This window comes from Coregonus clupeaformis, chromosome 23 (genome assembly GCF_020615455.1).
Source record: "Coregonus clupeaformis isolate EN_2021a chromosome 23, ASM2061545v1, whole genome shotgun sequence".
Lineage (NCBI taxonomy): Eukaryota > Metazoa > Chordata > Actinopteri > Salmoniformes > Salmonidae > Coregonus > Coregonus clupeaformis.
The window spans coordinates 58,359,613-58,379,721 of NC_059214.1; the positions used below are offsets into that span (position 1 = coordinate 58,359,613).

Sequence of the window (20,109 nt, forward strand, 5' to 3'; positions counted from 1 at the left end):
GAGAGCCTCCGTGACACAGAGAAGAGCAGTCTCAGTTGAATGACCAGTCCTGAAACCTGACTGGTTTGGATCAAGAAGGTCATTCTGAGAGAGATAGCAAGAGAGTTGGCTAAAGACGGCACGCTCAATAGTTTTGGAAAGAAAAGAAAGAAGGGTTACTGGTCTGTAGTTGTTGACATCAGAGGGATCGAGTGTTGGTTTTTTGAGAAGGGGTGCAACTCTCGCTCTCTTGAAGATGGAAGGGACATAGCCAGCGGTCAAGGATGAGTTGATCAGCGAGGTGAGGTAGGGGAGAAGGTCACCGGAGATGGTCTGGAGAAGAGAGGAGGGGATGGGGTCAAGCGGGCAGGTTGTTGGGCGGCCTGCAGTCACAAGTCGCAAGATTTTATCTGGAGAGAGAGGGGAGAAATAAGTCAAAGCATAGGGTAGGGCAGTGTGAGCAGGACCAGCAGTGTCATTAGACTTAACAAACGAGGATCGGATGTCGTCAACCTTCTTTTCAAAGTGGTTGACGAAGTCATCCACAGAGAGGGGGGAGGATTCAGCAGGGAGGAGAATGTGGCAAAGAGCTTCCTAGGGTTAGAGGCAGATGCTTGGAATTTAGAGTGGTAGAAAGTGGCCTTACCAGCAGAAACAGATGAAGAAAATGTAGAGAGGAGGGAGTGAAAAGATGCCAGGTCCGCAGGGAGTCTAGTTTTCTTCCATTTCCGCTCAGCTGCCCGGAGCTCTGTTCTGTGAGCTCGCAATGAGTCATCAAGCCACGGAGCTGGAGGGGAGGACCGAGCCGGCCGGGAGGATAGGGGACACAGAGTCAAAGGATGCAGAAAGGGATGAGAGGAGGGTTGAGGAGGCAGAATCAGGAGATTGGAGGGAGAAGGATTGAGCAGAGGGAAGAGATGATAAGATGGAAGAGGAGAGAGTAGTGGGAGAGAGAGAGCGAAGGTTGCGGCGGCGCATTACCATCTGTGTAGGGGCAGAGTGAGTAGTGTTGGAGGAGAGCGAGAGAGAAAAGGATACAAAGTAGTGGTCGGAGACATGGAGGGGAGTTGCAGTGAGATTAGTAGAAGAGCAGCATCTAGTAAAGATGAGGTCAAGCGTATTGCCTGCCTTGTGAGTAGGGGGGACGGTGAGAGGGTGAGGTCAAAAGAGGAGAGGAGTGGAAAGAAGGAGGCAGAGAGAAATGAGTCAAATGTAGACGTAGGGAGGTTGAAATCCCCCAAAACTGTGAGGGGTGAGCCATCCTCAGGAAAGGAACTTATCAAGGCGTCAAGCTCATTGATGAACTCTCCAAGGGAACCTGGAGGGCGATAGATGACAAGGATATTAAGCTTAAATGGGCTAGTGACTGTGACAGCATGGAATTCAAATGAGGAGATAGACAGATGGGTTAGGGGAAAAATTGAGAATGTCCACTTGGGAGAGATGAGGATTCCTGTGCCACCACCCCTCTGACCAGATGCTCTCGGGGTATGCGAGAACACATGGTCAGACGAGGAGAGAGCAGTAGGAGTAGCAGTGTTTTCAGTGGTAATCCATGTTTCCGTCAGCGCCAGGAAGTCGAGGGACTGGAGGGTAGCATAGGCTGGGATGAAGTCAGCCTTGTTGGCAGCAGAACGGCAGTTCCAGAGGCTGCCTGAGACCTGGAACTCCAGGTGTGTGGTGCGTGCAGGGACCACCAGGTTAGAGAGGCAGCAGCCACGCGGTGTGAGGCGTTTGTGTAGCCTGTGCGGAGAGGAGAGAACAGGGATAGGCAGAGGCATAGTTGACAGGCTGTAGCAAATGGCTACAATAATGCAGAGGAGATCGGAATGAAATGAACTAAACATCTGGGAAAGGAGAGAGCAATCAATCTTATGTCATCGTAATGACTATAACATTTTATACTAACATCACCAATCTGAGGTAAAAGGGACGTGTAATTCCACAACATTTTATGGGTTGAAAATGAGGCTTGTGTAAGGTAGTAACACAAACTGTCCACATTAGGGAAATTAGCGCAATATACAGTAATTTAATATGGCAAAATAATTCAAGATGTCAATTTAAAATTATAGTATATGTTGCCCACTCAGAGACTATTGCAACAATGACATCTATTTCTCACTAATTTAACCATTTAGAGAGTTTGGTACCCCCTGTATATAGCCTCGTTATTGTTATTTTGTTGTTACTTTTTTTGGTCACGTTGCATTGTTGGTTAAGGGCTTGTAAGTAAGCATTTCACAGTAAGGTCTACACCTGCTGTTGCTGTCCTAAATACAATTTAACCAGGTGCTCTAGACTGAGCCTCCACAGTCTCTGTGCAGCAGCCTGAACGTTTGATGTCCCTAGTTGATTTTAGCTAGCTACAGTATCATTCCCCTTTTATCTGTGGTATCATAGCTAGCCTGGCTCGCTAGCATTATCAAATAATGTTGTATAACCAAAAGTAGCTACCAGCTAGCTAGTACCAGCTATCTACTTAGCTAATTACTCACCAACACCAGTGGTTTGACAGTTGACATGCAGCAGAATTGACCGTGTCGGATGTAATCCATTCCTGGACGTATTGTTGAAATGCATTGGAAGTTTGCATCATCTTCATGGAAGGCCATTTTCACTCCTATTTGCCATGCTTTGGACCCATATGAGACTTGACAACAAATGTCCACATGGCAGCTGGACCACAGCTGGGGGCGTGTTGTCTCTGGGCAATTGGGCATCATTGGCCAAAAGTGGGCATGTAAGTCATCCATACCAACCCTCCAGTAAGTGGTGACGAACTCTCTAACAAAACTCACTTTTGGACGAGACTGACTCTATGACCAGAATTATCATATTTACACTTTGTAGTCAATTTCGAGACTATAATTAATGTTTCTGAGTCATATCGATGCCACATAGGCCGTTTAAAACCAGAGAAGTTGGTTCTAAGGGGCAGTTGACCTTAAAGTGTGGGACCATGCCTTTAAATTATCAAACCATTAAAGGGTGTCAAGCAATCAAATCAACTACCATGTTTGCATAATACACATAGCAATCCCTCATTGCTCAATCAGAAGATGCTCCATAGCAGGGTGCTCATATCAGATTTCTTGATCCAACATCCTCTCACTCTGTATCTCTTACAGTCAGTAGACATGGAGGATGGGAAGCCTGATCTGCTGCTAGTCAAAGAGGAGACAATAGAAGACAGACCAGAGAGCATTGACCTGCTGAGTGGACTAAAGATGGGGGAGCAAGGTAAGGGAGACATACAGTGCATTCAGAAAGTACTCAGACCCCTTCACCTTTTCTACATTTTGTTATATTACAGCCTTATTCTAAAATGGATTAAATAATTTTTTTCCCTCATCAGTCTACACATTATACCCCATAATGACAAAGCAGAAACACGTTTAGAAATGTTTGCAAATATATATATTTTGTTGTTGTTTAAATATTACATTTACATAAGTATTCAGACCCTTTACTCAGTACTTTGTTGAAGCACCTTTGGCAGCTATTACAGCCTTGAGTCTTCTTGGGTATGACACTACAAGCTTGGCACACCTGTATTTGGGGAGTTTCTCCCATTCTTCTCTGCAGATCCTCTCAAGCTCTGTCAGGTTGGATGGGGAGCGTTGCTGCACAGCTATATTCAGGTCTCTTCAGAGATGTTTGATTTGGTTCAAGTCCGGGCTCTGGCTGGGCCACTCAAGGACATTCAGAGACTTGTCCCAAAGCCACTCCTGCGTTGTCTTGGCTGTGTGCTTAGGGTCGTTGTCCTGCTGGAAGGTGAACCTTCGCCCCAGTCTGAGGTCCTGAGTGCTCTGGAGCAGGTTTTCATCAAGGCACTCTCTGTAATTTGCTCCGTTCATCTTTCCCTCGATCCTGGCTAGTCTCCCAGTCCCTGCCGCTGAAAAACATCCCCACAGCATGATGCTGCCACCCCCATGCTTCACCGTAGGGATGGTATTGGCCAGGTGATGAGCAGTGCCTGGTTTCCTCCAGACGTGACGCTTGGCATTCAGGCCAAAGAGTTCAATCTTGGTTTCATCAAACCAGGGAATCTTGTTTCTCATGGTCTGAGAGTCCTTTAGGTGCCTTTTGGCAAACTCCAAGCAGGCTGTCATGTGCCTTTTCCTGAGGAGTGGCTTCCGTCTGGCCACTCTACCATAAAGGCCTGATTGGTGGAGTGCTGCAGAGATGGTTGTTCTTCTGGAAGGTTCTCCCATCGCCACAGAGGAACTCTGGAGTACTGTCAGAGTGACCATCGGGTTCTTGGTCACCTCCCTGACCAAGGCCCTTCTCCCCCGATTGCTCAGTTTGGCCGGGCGGCCAGTTCTAGGAAGAGTCTTGGTAGTTCCAAACTTCTTCCATTTAACTTCATATGTAGAGTTCTCTGCCATGTTTGTAAAGTCTATTTTGTAACATCTTCCTGTAGGTGGTTGGCTGGAGGCTAACAGAGAAGACTGGGCGGCCATCTTGGATTCCCAGAACCAGGCCGGTGCAGCCAGGGGCCCGGGGGACAACATCACCGAACAGGCAAGGACCAGAGGCGACATAGTGGAGGTCAGTAGATGGGACAGCATCCTCAACTCTGGGCTGGGAAAAAACACTGTTAACCAGAAACAGTCAGTCAAACACAAAACAACATCCAATCTTAGTTAGGAATGGGCATTTGAAATGATTTCACTATTCAAATAATATCATGATATTTTTTTGAATATGTGGATAGACGGAAAAAATTGTTTTAAAGAAAACATCTATATTTTTTTTCTTGCCAGTTCGCTGCGCTCTGCTTGTTTCGCAGAAGGGTGAGGGAGGGGCGAGAGAGGAGCAGGGGCCTGTGTGTGTGACAGTCTATGTGTCTGGCATGGAGAGAGAGAGAGAGAGAGAGAAAATAGCCAAACAGACTCGCGCTGGTTAGACAAACTTGTTGCTGACATAGGTTATCTATCATACCATCTGGTAGTGCCTATCTTGACTGCATCAAATCGTTTGTATAAAAGCTAGCTAGCTACAGCAGTCAGCTAAGTTAGCTAAGCAGCAAGGCCAATTGAAGCTATTTTGCTGCGCTCCCTGTACTTGTCTACAACTCTATTCATATGAAACAACAGCCTACCTGTTGGATGATCAGTGTAGCCTACTCCTCATTTAGCCAACTTAATTATGTAATTTTTATTCCATTTTGCATTGATTAGAAATCTCCCACTTCACTTGCTACAAATGGAGCCTCAGAATGTAGCGCCGCTTTGACTTATGACAATAACAACAAGCTACACCTGTGAAACGTGTGTGTGGTCTACCGGTGTGTCTTTTTTATAGGGCGCACTCATAAAAAAACGTATATACAGTACAAGTCAAAAGTTTGGACACACCTACTCATTCAAGGGTTTTTCTTTATTTTTACTATTTTCTACATTGTAGAATAATAGTGAAGACATCAGAACTATGAAATAACACATATGTAGTAACCAGTGTTGAACAAATCAAAATAGAGATTCTTCAGATTCTTCAAATAGCCACCCTTTGCCTTGATGACTGCTTTTCACACTCTTGGCATTGTCTCAACCAGCTTCACCTGGAATGCTTTTCCAACAGTCTTGAAGGAGTTCCCACATTTGCTGAGCACTTGTTGGCTGCTTTTCCTTCACTCTGCCGTCCAACTCATCCCAAACCATCTCAATTGGGTTGAGGTCGGGGGATTGTGGAGGCCAGGTCATCTGATGCAGCACTCCATCACTCTCCTTCTTGGTAAAATAGCCCTTACACAGCCTGGAGGTGTGTTGGGTCATTGTCCTGTTAAAAAACTAATGATAGTCCCACTAAGCCCAAACCAGATGGGATGGCGTATCGCTGCAGAATGCTGTGGTAGCCATGCTGGTTAAGTGTGCCTTGAATTCTAAATAAATCACAGACATTGTCACCAGCAAAGCATCCCCACACCATAACACATTTTTACATTTACATTTTAGTCATTTAGCAGACGACTTACAGTTAGTGAGTGCACACATTATTATAAAAAATTTTCATACTGGCCCCCCTGTGGGAATCGAACCCACAACCCTGGCGTTGCAAATGCCATGCTCTACCAACTGAGCTACATCCCTGCTGGCCATTCCCTCCCCTACCCTGAACGACGCTGGGCCAATTGTGCGCCGCCCCATGGGTCTCCCGGTCGCTGCCGGCTACGACAGAGCCTGGATTCGAACCAGAATCTCTAGTGGCACAGCTAGCACTGCGATGCAGTGCCTTAGACCACTGCGCCACTCGGGAGGCCACCTCCTCCTCTCCATGCTTTACGGTGGGAACTACACATGCAGAGATCATTCGTTTACCCACACCGCATCTCACAAAGACACAGCGTTTGGAACCAAAAATCTCCAATTTGGACTCCAGACCAAAGGACACATTTCCACCGGTCTAATGTCCTTTGCTCGTGTTTCTTGGCCCAAGCAGGTCTCTTCTTATTATTGGTGTCCTTTAGTAGTGGTTTCTTTGCAGGAATTCGACCATGAAGGCCTGATTCACACAGTCCCCTCTGAACAGTTGATGTTGAGATGTGTCTGTGGCTTGAACTATGTGAAGCATTTATTTGGGCTGCAATTTCTGAGGCTGGTAACTCTAATGAACTTATCCTCTGCAGCAGAGTAAACTCTGGGTCTTCCATTCCTGTGGCGGTCCTCATGAGAGCCAGTTTCATCATAGGACCTGATGGTTTTTGTGACTGCACTTTCAAAGCTCTTGAAATGTTCCGTATTGACTGACCTTCATGTCTTAAAGTAATGATGGACTGCCGTTTCTCTTTGCTTATTTGAGCTGTTCTTGCCATAATATGGACTTGTTTTTTTTACCAAATAGGGCTATCTTCTGTATACCTCCCTACCTTGTCACAATGTAAAAAATAGTAAAAATAAAGAAAAACCCTTGAATGAGTAGGTGTGTCCAAACTTTTGACTGGTAGTGTATATTTTTTATGTAATGGTCTATCATTGTAGGCTATGTAGCAATATCACGTAAATAATTGTATTTCATTTTAGATAAAGCCTTTTTATTGTTAAAATAGACCTAGATTTTTTCTCTCTCAAAAATGAATACTTTCCCAAGTAATCGAATATTCAAATATTCTAATAACGTGCCCATCCCTAATCTTAGTCTCCATGACAACAGACTGGCTGACACCAGGGCAAGGTGTAGATTTGGTCTGCGGGGACGGGGATGTGTCCGTATGTGGCTGGAGAGAATGGACACAGACTCCGTCCTAGATTCAGAGAGACTGATGGCGCCTCAGGTTAACCCCCTAACAACTGAAGTGGGGTCGCCAATATTTGTTTTTAAATGAATTTTTTGTATTCGTTTTTTTGGACAAAAAATGGAGAGTACAGTTTATTGTATGGGACAATATACAAACATTTTTGAGAAAGATAATTTGAAAAATACAATTTTAATGAGTAAATGTATTTATTGGTTTCTTTTCATTTTGTTAAGAGATGAAAATGTAATGAATTTCAAGTTATTTGTTGATGTAAAAATTGAAATATACTGATTTTAAGGTTGTGTCATTATATTTGGGGTGGGGTGGGGTCACGAGAGATTATTGCGAAAAAATTCCTTCAGCCTGCCTTCTATAAGATGTATCAACTGGAATATGGACCCTGCGACAACACAGACACTCCCTGGCCTTCATCCTCCTCACACTCTCCTTATGTTAAACCAGACCTCAGACAATGCCAGTTCCTCAACACTAAATGGCTACACAAGCCCATTGACAAATGACAGTAGTACAAACGTAATCAGTAAAGGAGGCGGCATAAAAGAGAAGCGCTTCCCGTGTTTGTTCTGTGAGAAAGATTTCATTTTCCCCAAACAGGTGGAGATCCACCAGAGGATCAAATCAAATCAAATGTTATTTGCCACATGCACCAAATACAACAGGTGTAGACATTACAGTGAAATGCTTACTTACAAGCCCTTAACCAACAATGCAGTTTTAAAGAAAAAAATAGATAAATAAAAAATAGCAAATTATTAAAGAGCAGCAGTAAAATAAAATAACAGTAGGAGGCTATATAATTTATATATATATATATATATATATATACAGTGGGGAGAACAAGTATTTGATACACTGCCGATTTACAGTGGGGAAAAAAAGTATTTAGTCAGCCACCAATTGTGCAAGTTCTCCCACTTAAAAAAGATGAGAGAGGCCTGTAATTTTCATCATAGGTACATGTCAACTATGACAGACAAATAAAAAATCCAGAAAATCACATTGTAGGATTTTTAATGAATTTATTTGCAAATTATGGTGGAAAATAAGTATTTGGTCACCTACAAACAAGCAAGATTTCTGGCTCTCACAGACCTGTAACTTCTTCTTTAAGAGGCTCCTCTGTCCTCCACTCGTTACCTGTATTAATGGCACCTGTTTGAACTTGTTATCAGTATAAAAGACACCTGTCCACAACCTCAAACAGTCACACTCCAAACTCCACTATGGCCAAGACCAAAGAGCTGTCAAAGGACACCAGAAACAAAATTGTAGACCTGCACCAGGCTGGGAAGACTGAATCTGCAATAGGTAAGCAGCTTGGTTTGAAGAAATCAACTGTGGGAGCAATTATTAGGAAATGGAAGACATACAAGACCACTGATAATCTCCCTCGATCTGGGGCTCCACGCAAGATCTCACCCCGTGGGGTCAAAATGATCACAAGAACGGTGAGCAAAAATCCCAGAACCACACGGGGGGACCTAGTGAATGACCTGCAGAGAGCTGGGATCAAAGTAACAAAGCCTACCATCAGTAACACACTACGCCGCCAGGGACTCAAATCCTGCAGTGCAAAACGTGTCCCCCTGCTTAAGCGAGTACATGTCCAGGCCTGTCTGTAGTTTGCTAGAGTGCATTTGGATGATCCAGAAGAGGATTGGGAGAATGTCATATGGTCAGATGAAACCAAAATATAACTTTTTGGTAAAAACTCAACTCGTCGTGTTTGGAGGACAAAGAATGCTGAGTTGCATCCAAAGAACACCATACCTACTGTGAAGCATGGGGGTGGAAACATCATGCTTTGGGGCTGTTTTTCTGCAAAGGGACCAGGACGACTGATCCGTGTAAAGGAAAGAATGAATGGGGCCATGTATCGTGAAATTTTGAGTGAAAACCTCCTTCCATCAGCAAGGGCATTGAAGATGAAACGTGGCTGGGTCTTTCAGCATGACAATGATCCCAAACACACCGCCCGGGCAACGAAGGAGTGGCTTCGTAAGAAGCATTTCAAGGTCCTGGAGTGGCCTAGCCAGTCTCCAGATCTCAACCCCATAGAAAATCTTTGGAGGGAGTTGAAAGTCCGTGTTGCCCAGCGACAGCCCCAAAACATCACTGCTCTAGAGGAGATCTGCATGGAGGAATGGGCCAAAATACCAGCAACAGTGTGTGAAAACCTTGTGAAGACTTACAGAAAACGTTTGACCCGTGTCATTGCCAACAAAGGGTATATAACAAAGTATTGAGAAACTTTTGTTATTGACCAAATACTTATTTTCCACCATAATTTGCAAATAAATTCATTAAAAATCCTACAATGTGATTTTCTGGGGAAAAAATTCTCTATTTGTCTGTCATAGTTGACGTGTACCTATGATGAAAATTACAGGCCTCTCTCATCTTTTTAAGTGGGAGAACTTGCACAATTGGTGGCTGACTAAATACTTTTTTCCCCCACTGTAGCAGGTTTTCCTACTTACAAAGCATGTAGAGGTCTGTAATTTTTTATCATAGGTACACTTCAACTGTGAGAGATGGAATCTAACACAAAAATTCAGAAAATCACATTATATGATTTTTAAGTAATTAATTTGCATTTTATTGCATGACATAAGTATTTGATCACCTACCAACCAGTGAATTCCGCTTCACAGACCTGTTAGTTTTTAAGAAGCCCTCCTGTTCTCCACTCATTACCTGTATAACTGCACCTGTTTCAATCACCTGTATAAAAGACACCTGTCCACACACTCAATCAAACAGACTCCAACCTCTCTACAATGGCCATGACCAGAGAGCTGTGTAAGGACATCAGGGATAAAATTGTAGACCTGCACAAGGCTGGGATGGGCTACAGGACAATAGGCAAGCAGCTTGGTGAGAAGGCAACAACTGTTGGCGCAATTATTAGAAAATGGAAGAAGTTCAAGATGGCGGTCAATCACCCTCGGTCTGGGGCTCCATGCAAGATCTCACCTCGTGGGGCATCAATGATCATGAGGAAGGTGAGGGATCAGCCCAGAACTACACGGCAGGACCTGGTCAATGACCTGAAGAGAGCTGGGACCACAGTCTCAAAGAAAACCATTAGTAACACACTACGCCGTCATGGATTAAAATCATGCAGCGCACGCAAGGTCCCCCTGCTCAAGCCAGTGCATGTCCAGGCCCGTCTGACGTTTGCCAATGACCATCTGGATGATCCAGAGGAGGAATGGGTGAAGGTCATGTGGTCTGATGAGACAAAAATAGAGCTTTTTGGTCTAAACTCCACTCGCCGTGTTTGGAGGAAGAAGAAGGATGAGTACAACCCCAAGAACACCATCCCAACCGTGAAGCATGGAGGTGGAAACATCATTCTTTGGGGATGCTTTTCTGCAAAGGGGACAGGACGACTGCACCGTATTGAGGGGAGGATGGATGGGGCCATGTATCGCGAGATCTTGGCCAACAACCTCCTTCCCTCAGTAAGAGCATTGAAGATGGGTCGTGGCTGGTTCTTCCAGCATGACAACGACCCGAAACACACAGCCAGGGCAACTAAGGAGTGGCTCCGTAAGAAGCATCTCAAGGTCCTGGAGTGGCCTAGCCAGTCTCCAGACCTGAACCCAATAGAACATCTTTGGAGGGAGCTGAAAGTCTGTATTGCCCAGCGACAGCCCCGAAACCTGAAGGATCTGGAGAAGGTCTGTATGGAGGAGTGGGCCAAAATCCCTGCTGCAGTGTGTGCAAACCTGGTCAAGACCTACAGGAAACGTATGATCTCTGTAATTACAAACAAAGGTTTCTGTACCAAATATTAAGTTCTGCTTTTCTGATGTGAATCTGTAGCATCAAATACTTATGTCATGCAATAAAATGCAAATTAATTACTTAAAAATCATACAATGTGATTTTCTGGATTTTTGTTTTAGATTCCGTCTCTCACAGTATAAGTGTACCTATGATAAAAATTACAGACCTCTACATGCTTTGTAAGTAGGAAAACCTGCAAAATCGGCAGTGTATCAAATACTTGTTCTCCCCACTGTATATATATATATATATACAGTTGAAGTCGGAAGTTTACATACACTTAGGTTGGAGTCATTAAAACTTGTTTTTCAACCACTCCACAAATGTCTTGTTAACAAACTATAGTTTTGTCAAGTCTGTTAGGACATCTACTTTGTGCATGACACAAGTAATATTTCCAACAATTGTTTACAGACAGATAATTTCACTTATAATTCACTGTATCACAATTCCAGTGGGTCAGAAGTTTACATACACTAAGTTGACTGTGCCTTTAAACAGCTTGGAAAATTCCAGAAAATGATGTCATGGCTTTAGAAGCTTCTGATAGGCTAATTGACATCATTTGAGTCAATTGGAGGTGTACCTGTGGATGTATTTCAAGGCCTACCTTCAAACTCTGTGCCTCTTTGCTTCACATCATGGGAAAATAAAAACAAATCAGCCAAGACCTCAGGAAAAAAATTGTAGACCTCCACAAGTCTGGTTCATCCTTGGAAGCAATTTCCAAACGCCTGAAGGTACCATGTTCATCTGTACAAACAAAAGTATGCAAGTATAAACACCATTGGACCACGCAGCCGTCATACCACTCAGGAAGGAGACGCGTTCTGTCTCCTAGAGATGAACGTACTTTGGTTCGAGAAGTGCAAATAAATCCCAGAACAACAGCAAAGGACCTTGAGAAGATGCTGGAGGAAACAGGTACAAAAGTATCTATATCCACAGTAAAACGAGTCCTATATCGACATAACCTGAAAGGCCGCTCAGCAAGGAAGAAGCCACTGCTCCAAAACTGGCATAGATAAGCCAGACTACAGTTTGCAACTGCACATGGGGACAAAGATTGTACTTTTTGGAAAAATGTCCTCTGGTCTGATGAAACAAAAATAGAACTGTTTGGCCAGAATTACCATCGTTATGTTTGGAGGAAAAAGGGGGTTACTTGCAAGCCAGAGAACACCATCCCAACTGTGAAACACGGGGGTGGCAGCATCATGCTGTGGGGGTGCTTTGCTGCAGGAGGGACTGGCGCACTTCACAAAATAGATGGCATCATTACGTAGGAAAATTATGTGGATATATTGAAGCAACATCTCAAGACATCAGTCAGGAAGTTAAAGCTTGGTCGTAAATGGGTCTTCCAAATGGACAATGACCCCAAGCACACTTCCAAAGTTGTGGCAAAATGGCTTAAGGACAACAAAGTCAAGGTATTGGAGTGGCCATCACAAAGCCCTGACCTCAATCCTATAGAAAATTAGTGGGCAGAACTAAAAAAGCGTGTGCGAGCAAGGAGGCCTACAAACCTGACTCAGTTACATCAGCTCTGTCATGAGGAATGGGCCATAATTCACCCAACTTATTGTGGGAAGCTTGTGGAAGGCTACCCAAAACATTTGACCCAAGTTAAACAATTTAAAGGCAACGCTACCAAATACTGATTGAGTGTATGTAAACTTCTGACCCAGTGGGAATGTGATGAAACAAATAAAAGCTGAAATAAATAATTCTCTCTACTATTATTCTGACATTTCACATTCTTAAAATAAAGTGGTGATCCTAACTGACCTAAGACAGGGAATTTTTACTGGGCTTAAATGTCAGGAATTGTGAAAAACTGAGTTGAAATGTATTTGGCTAAGGTGTATGTAAACTTCCGACTTCAACTGTATACATATACATAAATTGTTCGGCTGCCATCTGTGCTGGGACAGTTTCTGACTCGTCCAACCTGAAGAGGTACCAGAGGGTCTTACAGCTGCCACCAGTGTGAGAAGAGGTTCTCCCACCAGCACCAACTGAAGATGCACCTGAAGGTCCACAAGTGAGAGAGGCCCTTCGCCTGTATGCACTGCAGGAAGAGGTTCTCAGAGAGGAGCTACCTCAGGATACACCAGCAGAAAATGCACACAGTCCATGTATAGAGTATAGTGGCATGTAATGTAGTACTAATTAGTTTGTTTGTAGTTCATTCTGTTGGTTTTGGATATATAGAGTGGATGTGTCATAATACCCATAGAACCTAGTGGTCAAACAGGGAAATGGTTCCAATCTTTTTTCCACCATTCATTTTTCCCATAGGGGATTTTAGAAACACTTAAAATAAGGGCTGTGTTTCGTGTAGGCTTACCCTGGTGTGACATTTTGATAACCATGTAAATCTATGTATGTAGTAGGGAACTGGATGAGGTGAACTGAGGAAAACATGGTGTGATGTGATGGTGTCTGTAAAATTGCTTCACTGATGAAAAGTGACAACCTTGTCCTGTTGTTTGATGCTGGTGTTTTATAATGAGGAAATGATAGTGCCTTAATTCATGTTTACTTGACATAAAGTAGTCAAGCTGTGTGTAATGTAATGTTGAACCTTTTCCAAAGTATTCCAAAATTCATTTTATCAAAGTGAGGGTATCAGATTTACAGAAAATATAGTGTTAACATAATGGGAAATTATTCTACTTGTCACATGTATCGTTTCATGTAATACAAGTACTGTACTTCACGTTATGTGAGTGTATGACAATTTTGTTGAAATTAAATACAGAAAGTCAGCACAGAGTAAATATTGTATCATTGCAGGGGCTGAGTTTCCCTTATCTCAGTCGAACAAAAACATACTTCATTCTTGAATCAACACATATGGACATTTTTTTAATGATAAACGCAAATTGCTCCTTATTATTAGGTACATTAATCCAGTGTTAGAGATGGGCTTGACTGTGGTTAACATTTTATAATATCATGTCATGTTTTGTGTGTACAGCAAAGAGTTTCTTATATAAACCTCTCTTCTGTACAATTTGTGTTTACAGTCTGCAGTCCATGAGGACCTGCTGATATCCGGTGTTGCTGGCGGGCGAGACTGGACCTCTGAGGTGGCTGGTCACAAACCTTGGCTCCGGATCAGGACCCTGGATCAGGAGCCGTCGCTTTTCATTTCCGAGTCAGAAACAGAACCGAACCGTGAGGGACAGAGACTCCACCACAACCATCACACAGAACACAACCAGTGGACAGGTGGACTAAACAACCTCAGTCCTACTGGTCTTCAGATAGACAGAGACTCCAGTCAGGGATCCCGTCTGCAGCCCAGACACTTCTCTTCACAGTCTCAGTGCAGGGATGAAGCAGAGCCTGGGGCTGATAGAGATAGACCCTCCTGTTCCTATGACACAAAATCCACAGTATCCATGATGAACAGAGCAGGTCACCCTGGGCTTCAGCCTTCAGAGAGAGTGGTGGGAGACACCTCCGGTGGGAGTCTAACAGGAAGTCTGTCTTCTCCTTCAGGATTTTGTTTAATGCCTGGTGAATGGGTTCATAGAAGGCCTGGACCTGGGTCTAGCCTTCCTCAGTTACCTCATGGTTACCCCACCAATACAGACCGGGTCAGGATGGGCGTTCACCACAAGAGGTACCTAGCCTATAACACAGCACACAATTTAAACAACACCCAAACAATGGCTAGAGGTCAAGGAGGGAGCTCAAAGACTAACCACCTGAGGGTGGTGGCTCCTGCTTCTACCTCGTCTGGTGTCATTGGGTTACAACGTGGGAGGCCGAGCAATAGGACGGACGCCCGACAAGCCGTACAGCTGCCCCACATGTGGGAAGCGCTCCGCTAGGGCAGACTATTTGAGGGAGCACCAGACCGTTCACACCAAGGAGAGGCCCTTCAAGTGCAAACTGTGTTACAAGAGCTTCTCCTTCCTGACTAACCTTATCAGACATAGGAGTGTCCACAACCGGGAGAAATCTTAGCAGTGTGGCTCGAGATGTACGCAGGGGATATCTGGAAACTATTCTTAAGTTGACATATTATAGTTGTGAAGTGTTTTGGGGTAAGAGGGTAATTATCCACATACCCTTCATTAACCCTTTGTTAACTTGTCATTTGAAACATGCTTGTGTAAATACCTGTTTTTAGAGAGACCTAGGCCAAACAAAGACAGTTTAATATTTACCTTACTGAGGTGATGTAGATGGAATAAAGTAATTCTATACTTTTCTTCTTTATTCTTGCTAACACACTGTTCTTTCTAAACATGTCTGCCCTCAGCTTGAAAGATACTGATCATGGGAGATTTGATGTGTAATGTAATAAACAGTACCATAATTCAAAGAACAGCGTGCAGACCTTTTTCATTTAAGCACACCCTTTCAGCTATGATGCCAACCAATAAGATCCTTTCTCTTTATTGTAGAACAATTTCCACGTTAGTGTTTTTATTGTTGTTATTTAGACATTTATTTAAATCCTGGAGCTCAAAATATGACTAATTTAACTGCACATCATCACATACTTACTGCAGAAGTATTTTATTCGCATTGGAGACAGAACTTGGTTGATAGATGTTATCTGGATAACGCTAGCTAGCTGCTAACAACAGCTAACTGTATGGTTTTTCACAATCAAATAGCCTCCATCATGGAGGTGCTAGCAAATGCAGCAGTGGCAGACATCTGTAAACTCGTAGACGAAGACTATGTAGTGTTTCGTTTGGAAATAACTCAAAGCCAGAAAGAAAACAGGACATTGCGGAGGAAACTACAGCTACTGGAACTGAAGGTGGCACGGGAGGCGCGCAGAGAGGACAATGCGAGAGCGTAGTGTCAAGATCCTCGACAGATACAGAGGCATGTCAAGAGGTACAAATTGCAGAAGGCCGAGGCTGCGCGGCCTGTTACCTCGTTCACCTTTGCGCGTGTTCAGATTCGTTATCCAGAAATGGGTCTTGGTCAGGTTTTGGATAGTATGCAATAATTCCCCTGATTACTTGGCTGTCTTGAGCAAAGACACAATATCATATTATAACCGAATTCTTGTTTAATGCACTTCCTATTATTTACTCAATGAAAACAATGTGATGCATGGAACATAATACATCGATTTAATAAATAATATATCAAGAAGTTGAGAAGTGTTACCTTACATCCTTGCCAATTGTAGACAGTGACAATAGTATGGAATAGCTTTTGACACAATAGTATACCGTTGAGCATTGACAGAAGCTAACCTAACCACATCTTTCCCCCCAATCACTCTCTCAGGTGAAGGACATCTCACTGGAGGCCACAGGAGCTTTGTGAAGCCAGCGGGACACAAAACATGGAGAGATGGCCAACCAATCACTGTTGTGCTGGGGTCAAGCTGGAGAGGTCAAGGACCCGACTCAGCATCACGGTGGTCAGTGGAACGCTGCGCCCCGTCCTCAAATCAGAGACAGACACACAGGCTTTAACAGGGCTGGGGCGACTGAGCTGTCCTCCTTTTCCCCACTCAGAGTATTTACTTTACGGTAACCCAGCCCGAGGACGGTTCTGTCCAATCGGGACACAGGTGAAGCGTTACAGAGTGGCAATGATCAGGTCCTGTTCATACGCTACAGAGACAGAGATGATACCTGGTGACGTGCCTGTGCGCTTAGATAGACAGATTAATCCAATGAGAGGGGACTGGAACAAGTACAGTAGTTGTGTATACTCTGAAGGGTGCCTAGATAAGAAAGGGGAGGTTCTGGTCGTAGACCGTGAAAGTGGACATGGAATGCAGACGAGACTCACTTAGGAGAAGGACACTCGCAGGGCAACACTAGTGACTTCTTAGACTACAGGGAAAGCTTAGAGACAAATCTAAATGTCGCAACCCACTCCCCCTTTCAACGTGTACAGGGGTGAAATGCTTCAGCTGTACCCAGTGTCAGATGCGCTTTGCCCGGGCTGGCAACCTAAAGATACACCTGAAGGTCCACACGCGTGAAAGGTTTTCTAACGTTTAGATCAAACCCTGCATTAAAAGACTAAGATTAATTGTCATTAATTCCAACCTAGTTTAGAAGCCTGTCCATGTTTAAAGCCCCTCTGTTACAACGCATTCCATGGTGTTCAGAGTTCAAGGGGTAAATCAATCTCCCGAGGGGAGAGTAATAAATTGGGCAATTCTCTCTCTGTCCACAAGGAGGCACTCCTCCCCCATAGGTGGCTTATTACTGGGATTCATTGCTGATTCCTCCCTGTAGTCTACAGTCGTGGTCAAAAGTTTTGAGAATGACACAAATATACATTTTCACAAAGTCTGCTGCCTCAGTTTTTATGATGGCAATTTGTATATACTCCAGAATGTTAGGAAGAGTGATCAGATGAATTGCAATTAATTGCAAAGTCCCTCTTTGCCATGAAAATGAACTTAATTCCCCAAAAACATTTCCACTGCATTTCAGCCCTGCCACAAAAGGACCAGCTGACATCATGTCAGTGATTCTCTCGTTAACACAGGTGAGAGTGTTGACGAGGACAAGGCTGGAGATCACTCTGTCATGCTGATTGAGTTAGAATAACAGACTGGAAGCTTTAAAAGGAGGGTGGTGCTTGAAATCATTGTTCTTCCTCTGTTAACCCTGGTTACCTGCAAGGAAACACGTGCCGTCATCATTGTTTTGCACAAAAGGGCTTCACAGGCATGGATATTGCTGCTAGTAAGATTGCACCTAAATCAACCATTTATCGGATCATCAAGAACTTCAAGGAGAGAGGTTCAATTGTTGTGAAGAAGGCTTCAGGGCACCCAAGAAAGTCCAGCAAGCGCCAGGACTGTCTCCTAAAGTTGATTCAGCTGCGGGATCGGGGCACCACCAGTGCAGAGCTTGCTCAGGAATGGCAGCAGACAGGTGTGAGTGCATCTGCACGCACAGTGAGGCAAATACTTTTGGAGGATGGCCTGGTGTCAAGAAGGGCAGCGAGGAAGCCACTTCTCTCCAGGAAAAACATCAGGGACAGACTGATATTCTGCCAAAGGTACAGGGATTGGACTGCTGAGGACTGGGGGTAAAGTAATTTTCTCTGATGAATCCCCTTTCCGATTGTTTGGGGCATCCGTAAAAAAGCTTGTCCGGAGAAGACAAGGTGAGTGCTACCATCAGTCCTGTGTCATGCCAACAGTAAAGCATCCTGAGACCATTCATGTGTGGGGTTGCTTCTCAGCCAAGGGACTGGGCTCACTCACAATTTTGCCTGAGAACACAGCCATGAGTAAAGAATGGTACCAACACATCCTCCGAGAGCAACTTCTCCCAACCATCCAAGAACAGTTTGGTGATGAACAATGCCTTTTCCAGCATGATGGAGCACCTTGCCATAATGCAAAAGTGATAACTAAGTGGCTCGGGGAACAAAACATCAAAATGTTGAGTCCATGGCCAGGAAACTCCCCAGACCTTAATCCCATTGAGAACTTGTGGTCGATCCTCAAGAGGCGGGTGGACAAACAAAACCCCACAAATTCTGACAAACTCCAAGCATTTATTATGCAAGAATGGGCTGCCATCATTCAGGATGTGGCCCAGAAGTTAATTGACAGCATGCCAGGGCGGATTGCAGAGGTCTTGAAAAAGAAGGGTCAACACTGCAAATGTTGACTCTTTGCATAAACTTAATATAATTGTCAATAAAAGCCTTTGACACTTATGGAATGCGTGTAATTATACTTCAGTATACCATAGTAACATCTGACAAAAATATCTAAAAACACTGAAGCAGCAAACTTTGTGAAGACCAATACTTGTGTCATTCTCAAAACTTTTGACCACGACTGTACACTAGTCCCTATGAGGTGCTTAGTGATACAGGTTATGGGTTCTATAGGCGATTGGTTTCATTTATGGGAATTAGATTCAATTATGAATTGCCCATCTGTTACCACAGAAGGGGTCTGTTTTTGAGAGATGTCTGTCCCCTTTCCAGCTGGGTTACAAGGTGCTGTGGCACCGATACCTATGACTGGCTGAAAGGGAACGTAACGTTATCACTAACTATTATTCCCTGAAGGAGGGAAACGAGGTACAACACCTGTTTGGCCCCATGCCACCCATTCCTGGGCTCAGTGAAAAGTGGTAATAAATTGAATGGATGAATCCGAGCACCACACTTATCACCTGTGGAAGGCGGGGCTTCCAGTGAGGCACGGATTTCATTGGCCTTGTCAGGCGTGATTGTAGATCCTTTAACCAAAGTCACGAGAGTGCAACTCCCTACAGCATGTTGTACCTCATTTCCCTCCTTCAGGGAACAGTAGTTATAGTCATAACGTGGATTACATAAGAAAACATTTATAGTTGCAGTAGACTAACATCAAAATGTGGCCATGGATGTATTACTCATTTTAAGGTTGAATAAATACTGTTACATTAGTTTGTAAGATAGCCTTAACTTAAGGCTATTTACTGTATTACAAAAATATTATTGAGTTGTGCTTGGTTGACATCGCAACCAAATAACATTTAAAGGATATCTAATTGGATAGTTTCATCTGAGCCATTGCCTTAATCCTATTCTTTACCTTTTATTTTTGGTTTAGTTAAAATGTGTTAACTTGTCGACAAGTTAATAGGCTATTTACTGTATTGCAAAAGTCATTTTGAATTGTGTTTGGTTGTCAACAAATTCCAGTTTGTCTACAAATTAATGACGCAGGTTACACTTTTGCAAAGCTACTCGGTTAAAAATAAGAGCATGAATGACAATAAAGGTATGACTTGAATTATATGCATAATGATGTAGAAACAATATCGCTCAGCTTGAGAACTTTTGGTGGGGGGGAAGTAGCCTTTATAAGTCTCCATGGCGGGTAAAGACCATCACTTCGTTGTCTTGTTGGGAATAGTAATAATTTGTGACAGTACGCATTGTAATAGTCTAACGGTTGTTTTTCATTTTATTACATTAAACAGACATTTGAGAAGGATTTGAGAAGCGAATTGCTTGCAGTTGTACCTATGACGCACAGACACACTAAAGCTGTACAGTGTAGTTAGAAAAGTCAGTTTACATTATTTGCAGATGTGTTCCCTTTTATT

General features: G+C 43.6%; 1 protein-coding gene across 1 annotated transcript; it reads left to right on the forward strand.

Moving 5' to 3' along the window:
• The first annotated feature begins 3,186 nt into the window (after positions 1 to 3,186).
• LOC123481718 lies at positions 3,187 to 14,883 on the forward strand. The gene is made up of 3 exons (XM_045206484.1): positions 3,187 to 3,222; positions 4,406 to 4,533; positions 14,071 to 14,883. The coding sequence occupies exons 1-3, from the start codon at positions 3,210 to 3,212 to the stop codon at positions 14,881 to 14,883; spliced, it is 954 nt and encodes a 317-aa protein (XP_045062419.1). The 5' UTR covers positions 3,187 to 3,209.
• Positions 14,884 to 20,109: the final 5,226 nt, after the last annotated feature.

Excerpts from the sequence above, each read along its gene's own strand:
- LOC123481718 (XM_045206484.1), top strand. Across the intron at positions 4,534-14,070 it reads CCAGAGGCGACATAGTGGAG|TCTGCAGTCCATGAGGACCT; the intron begins GTCAGTAGATGG and ends TTGTGTTTACAG.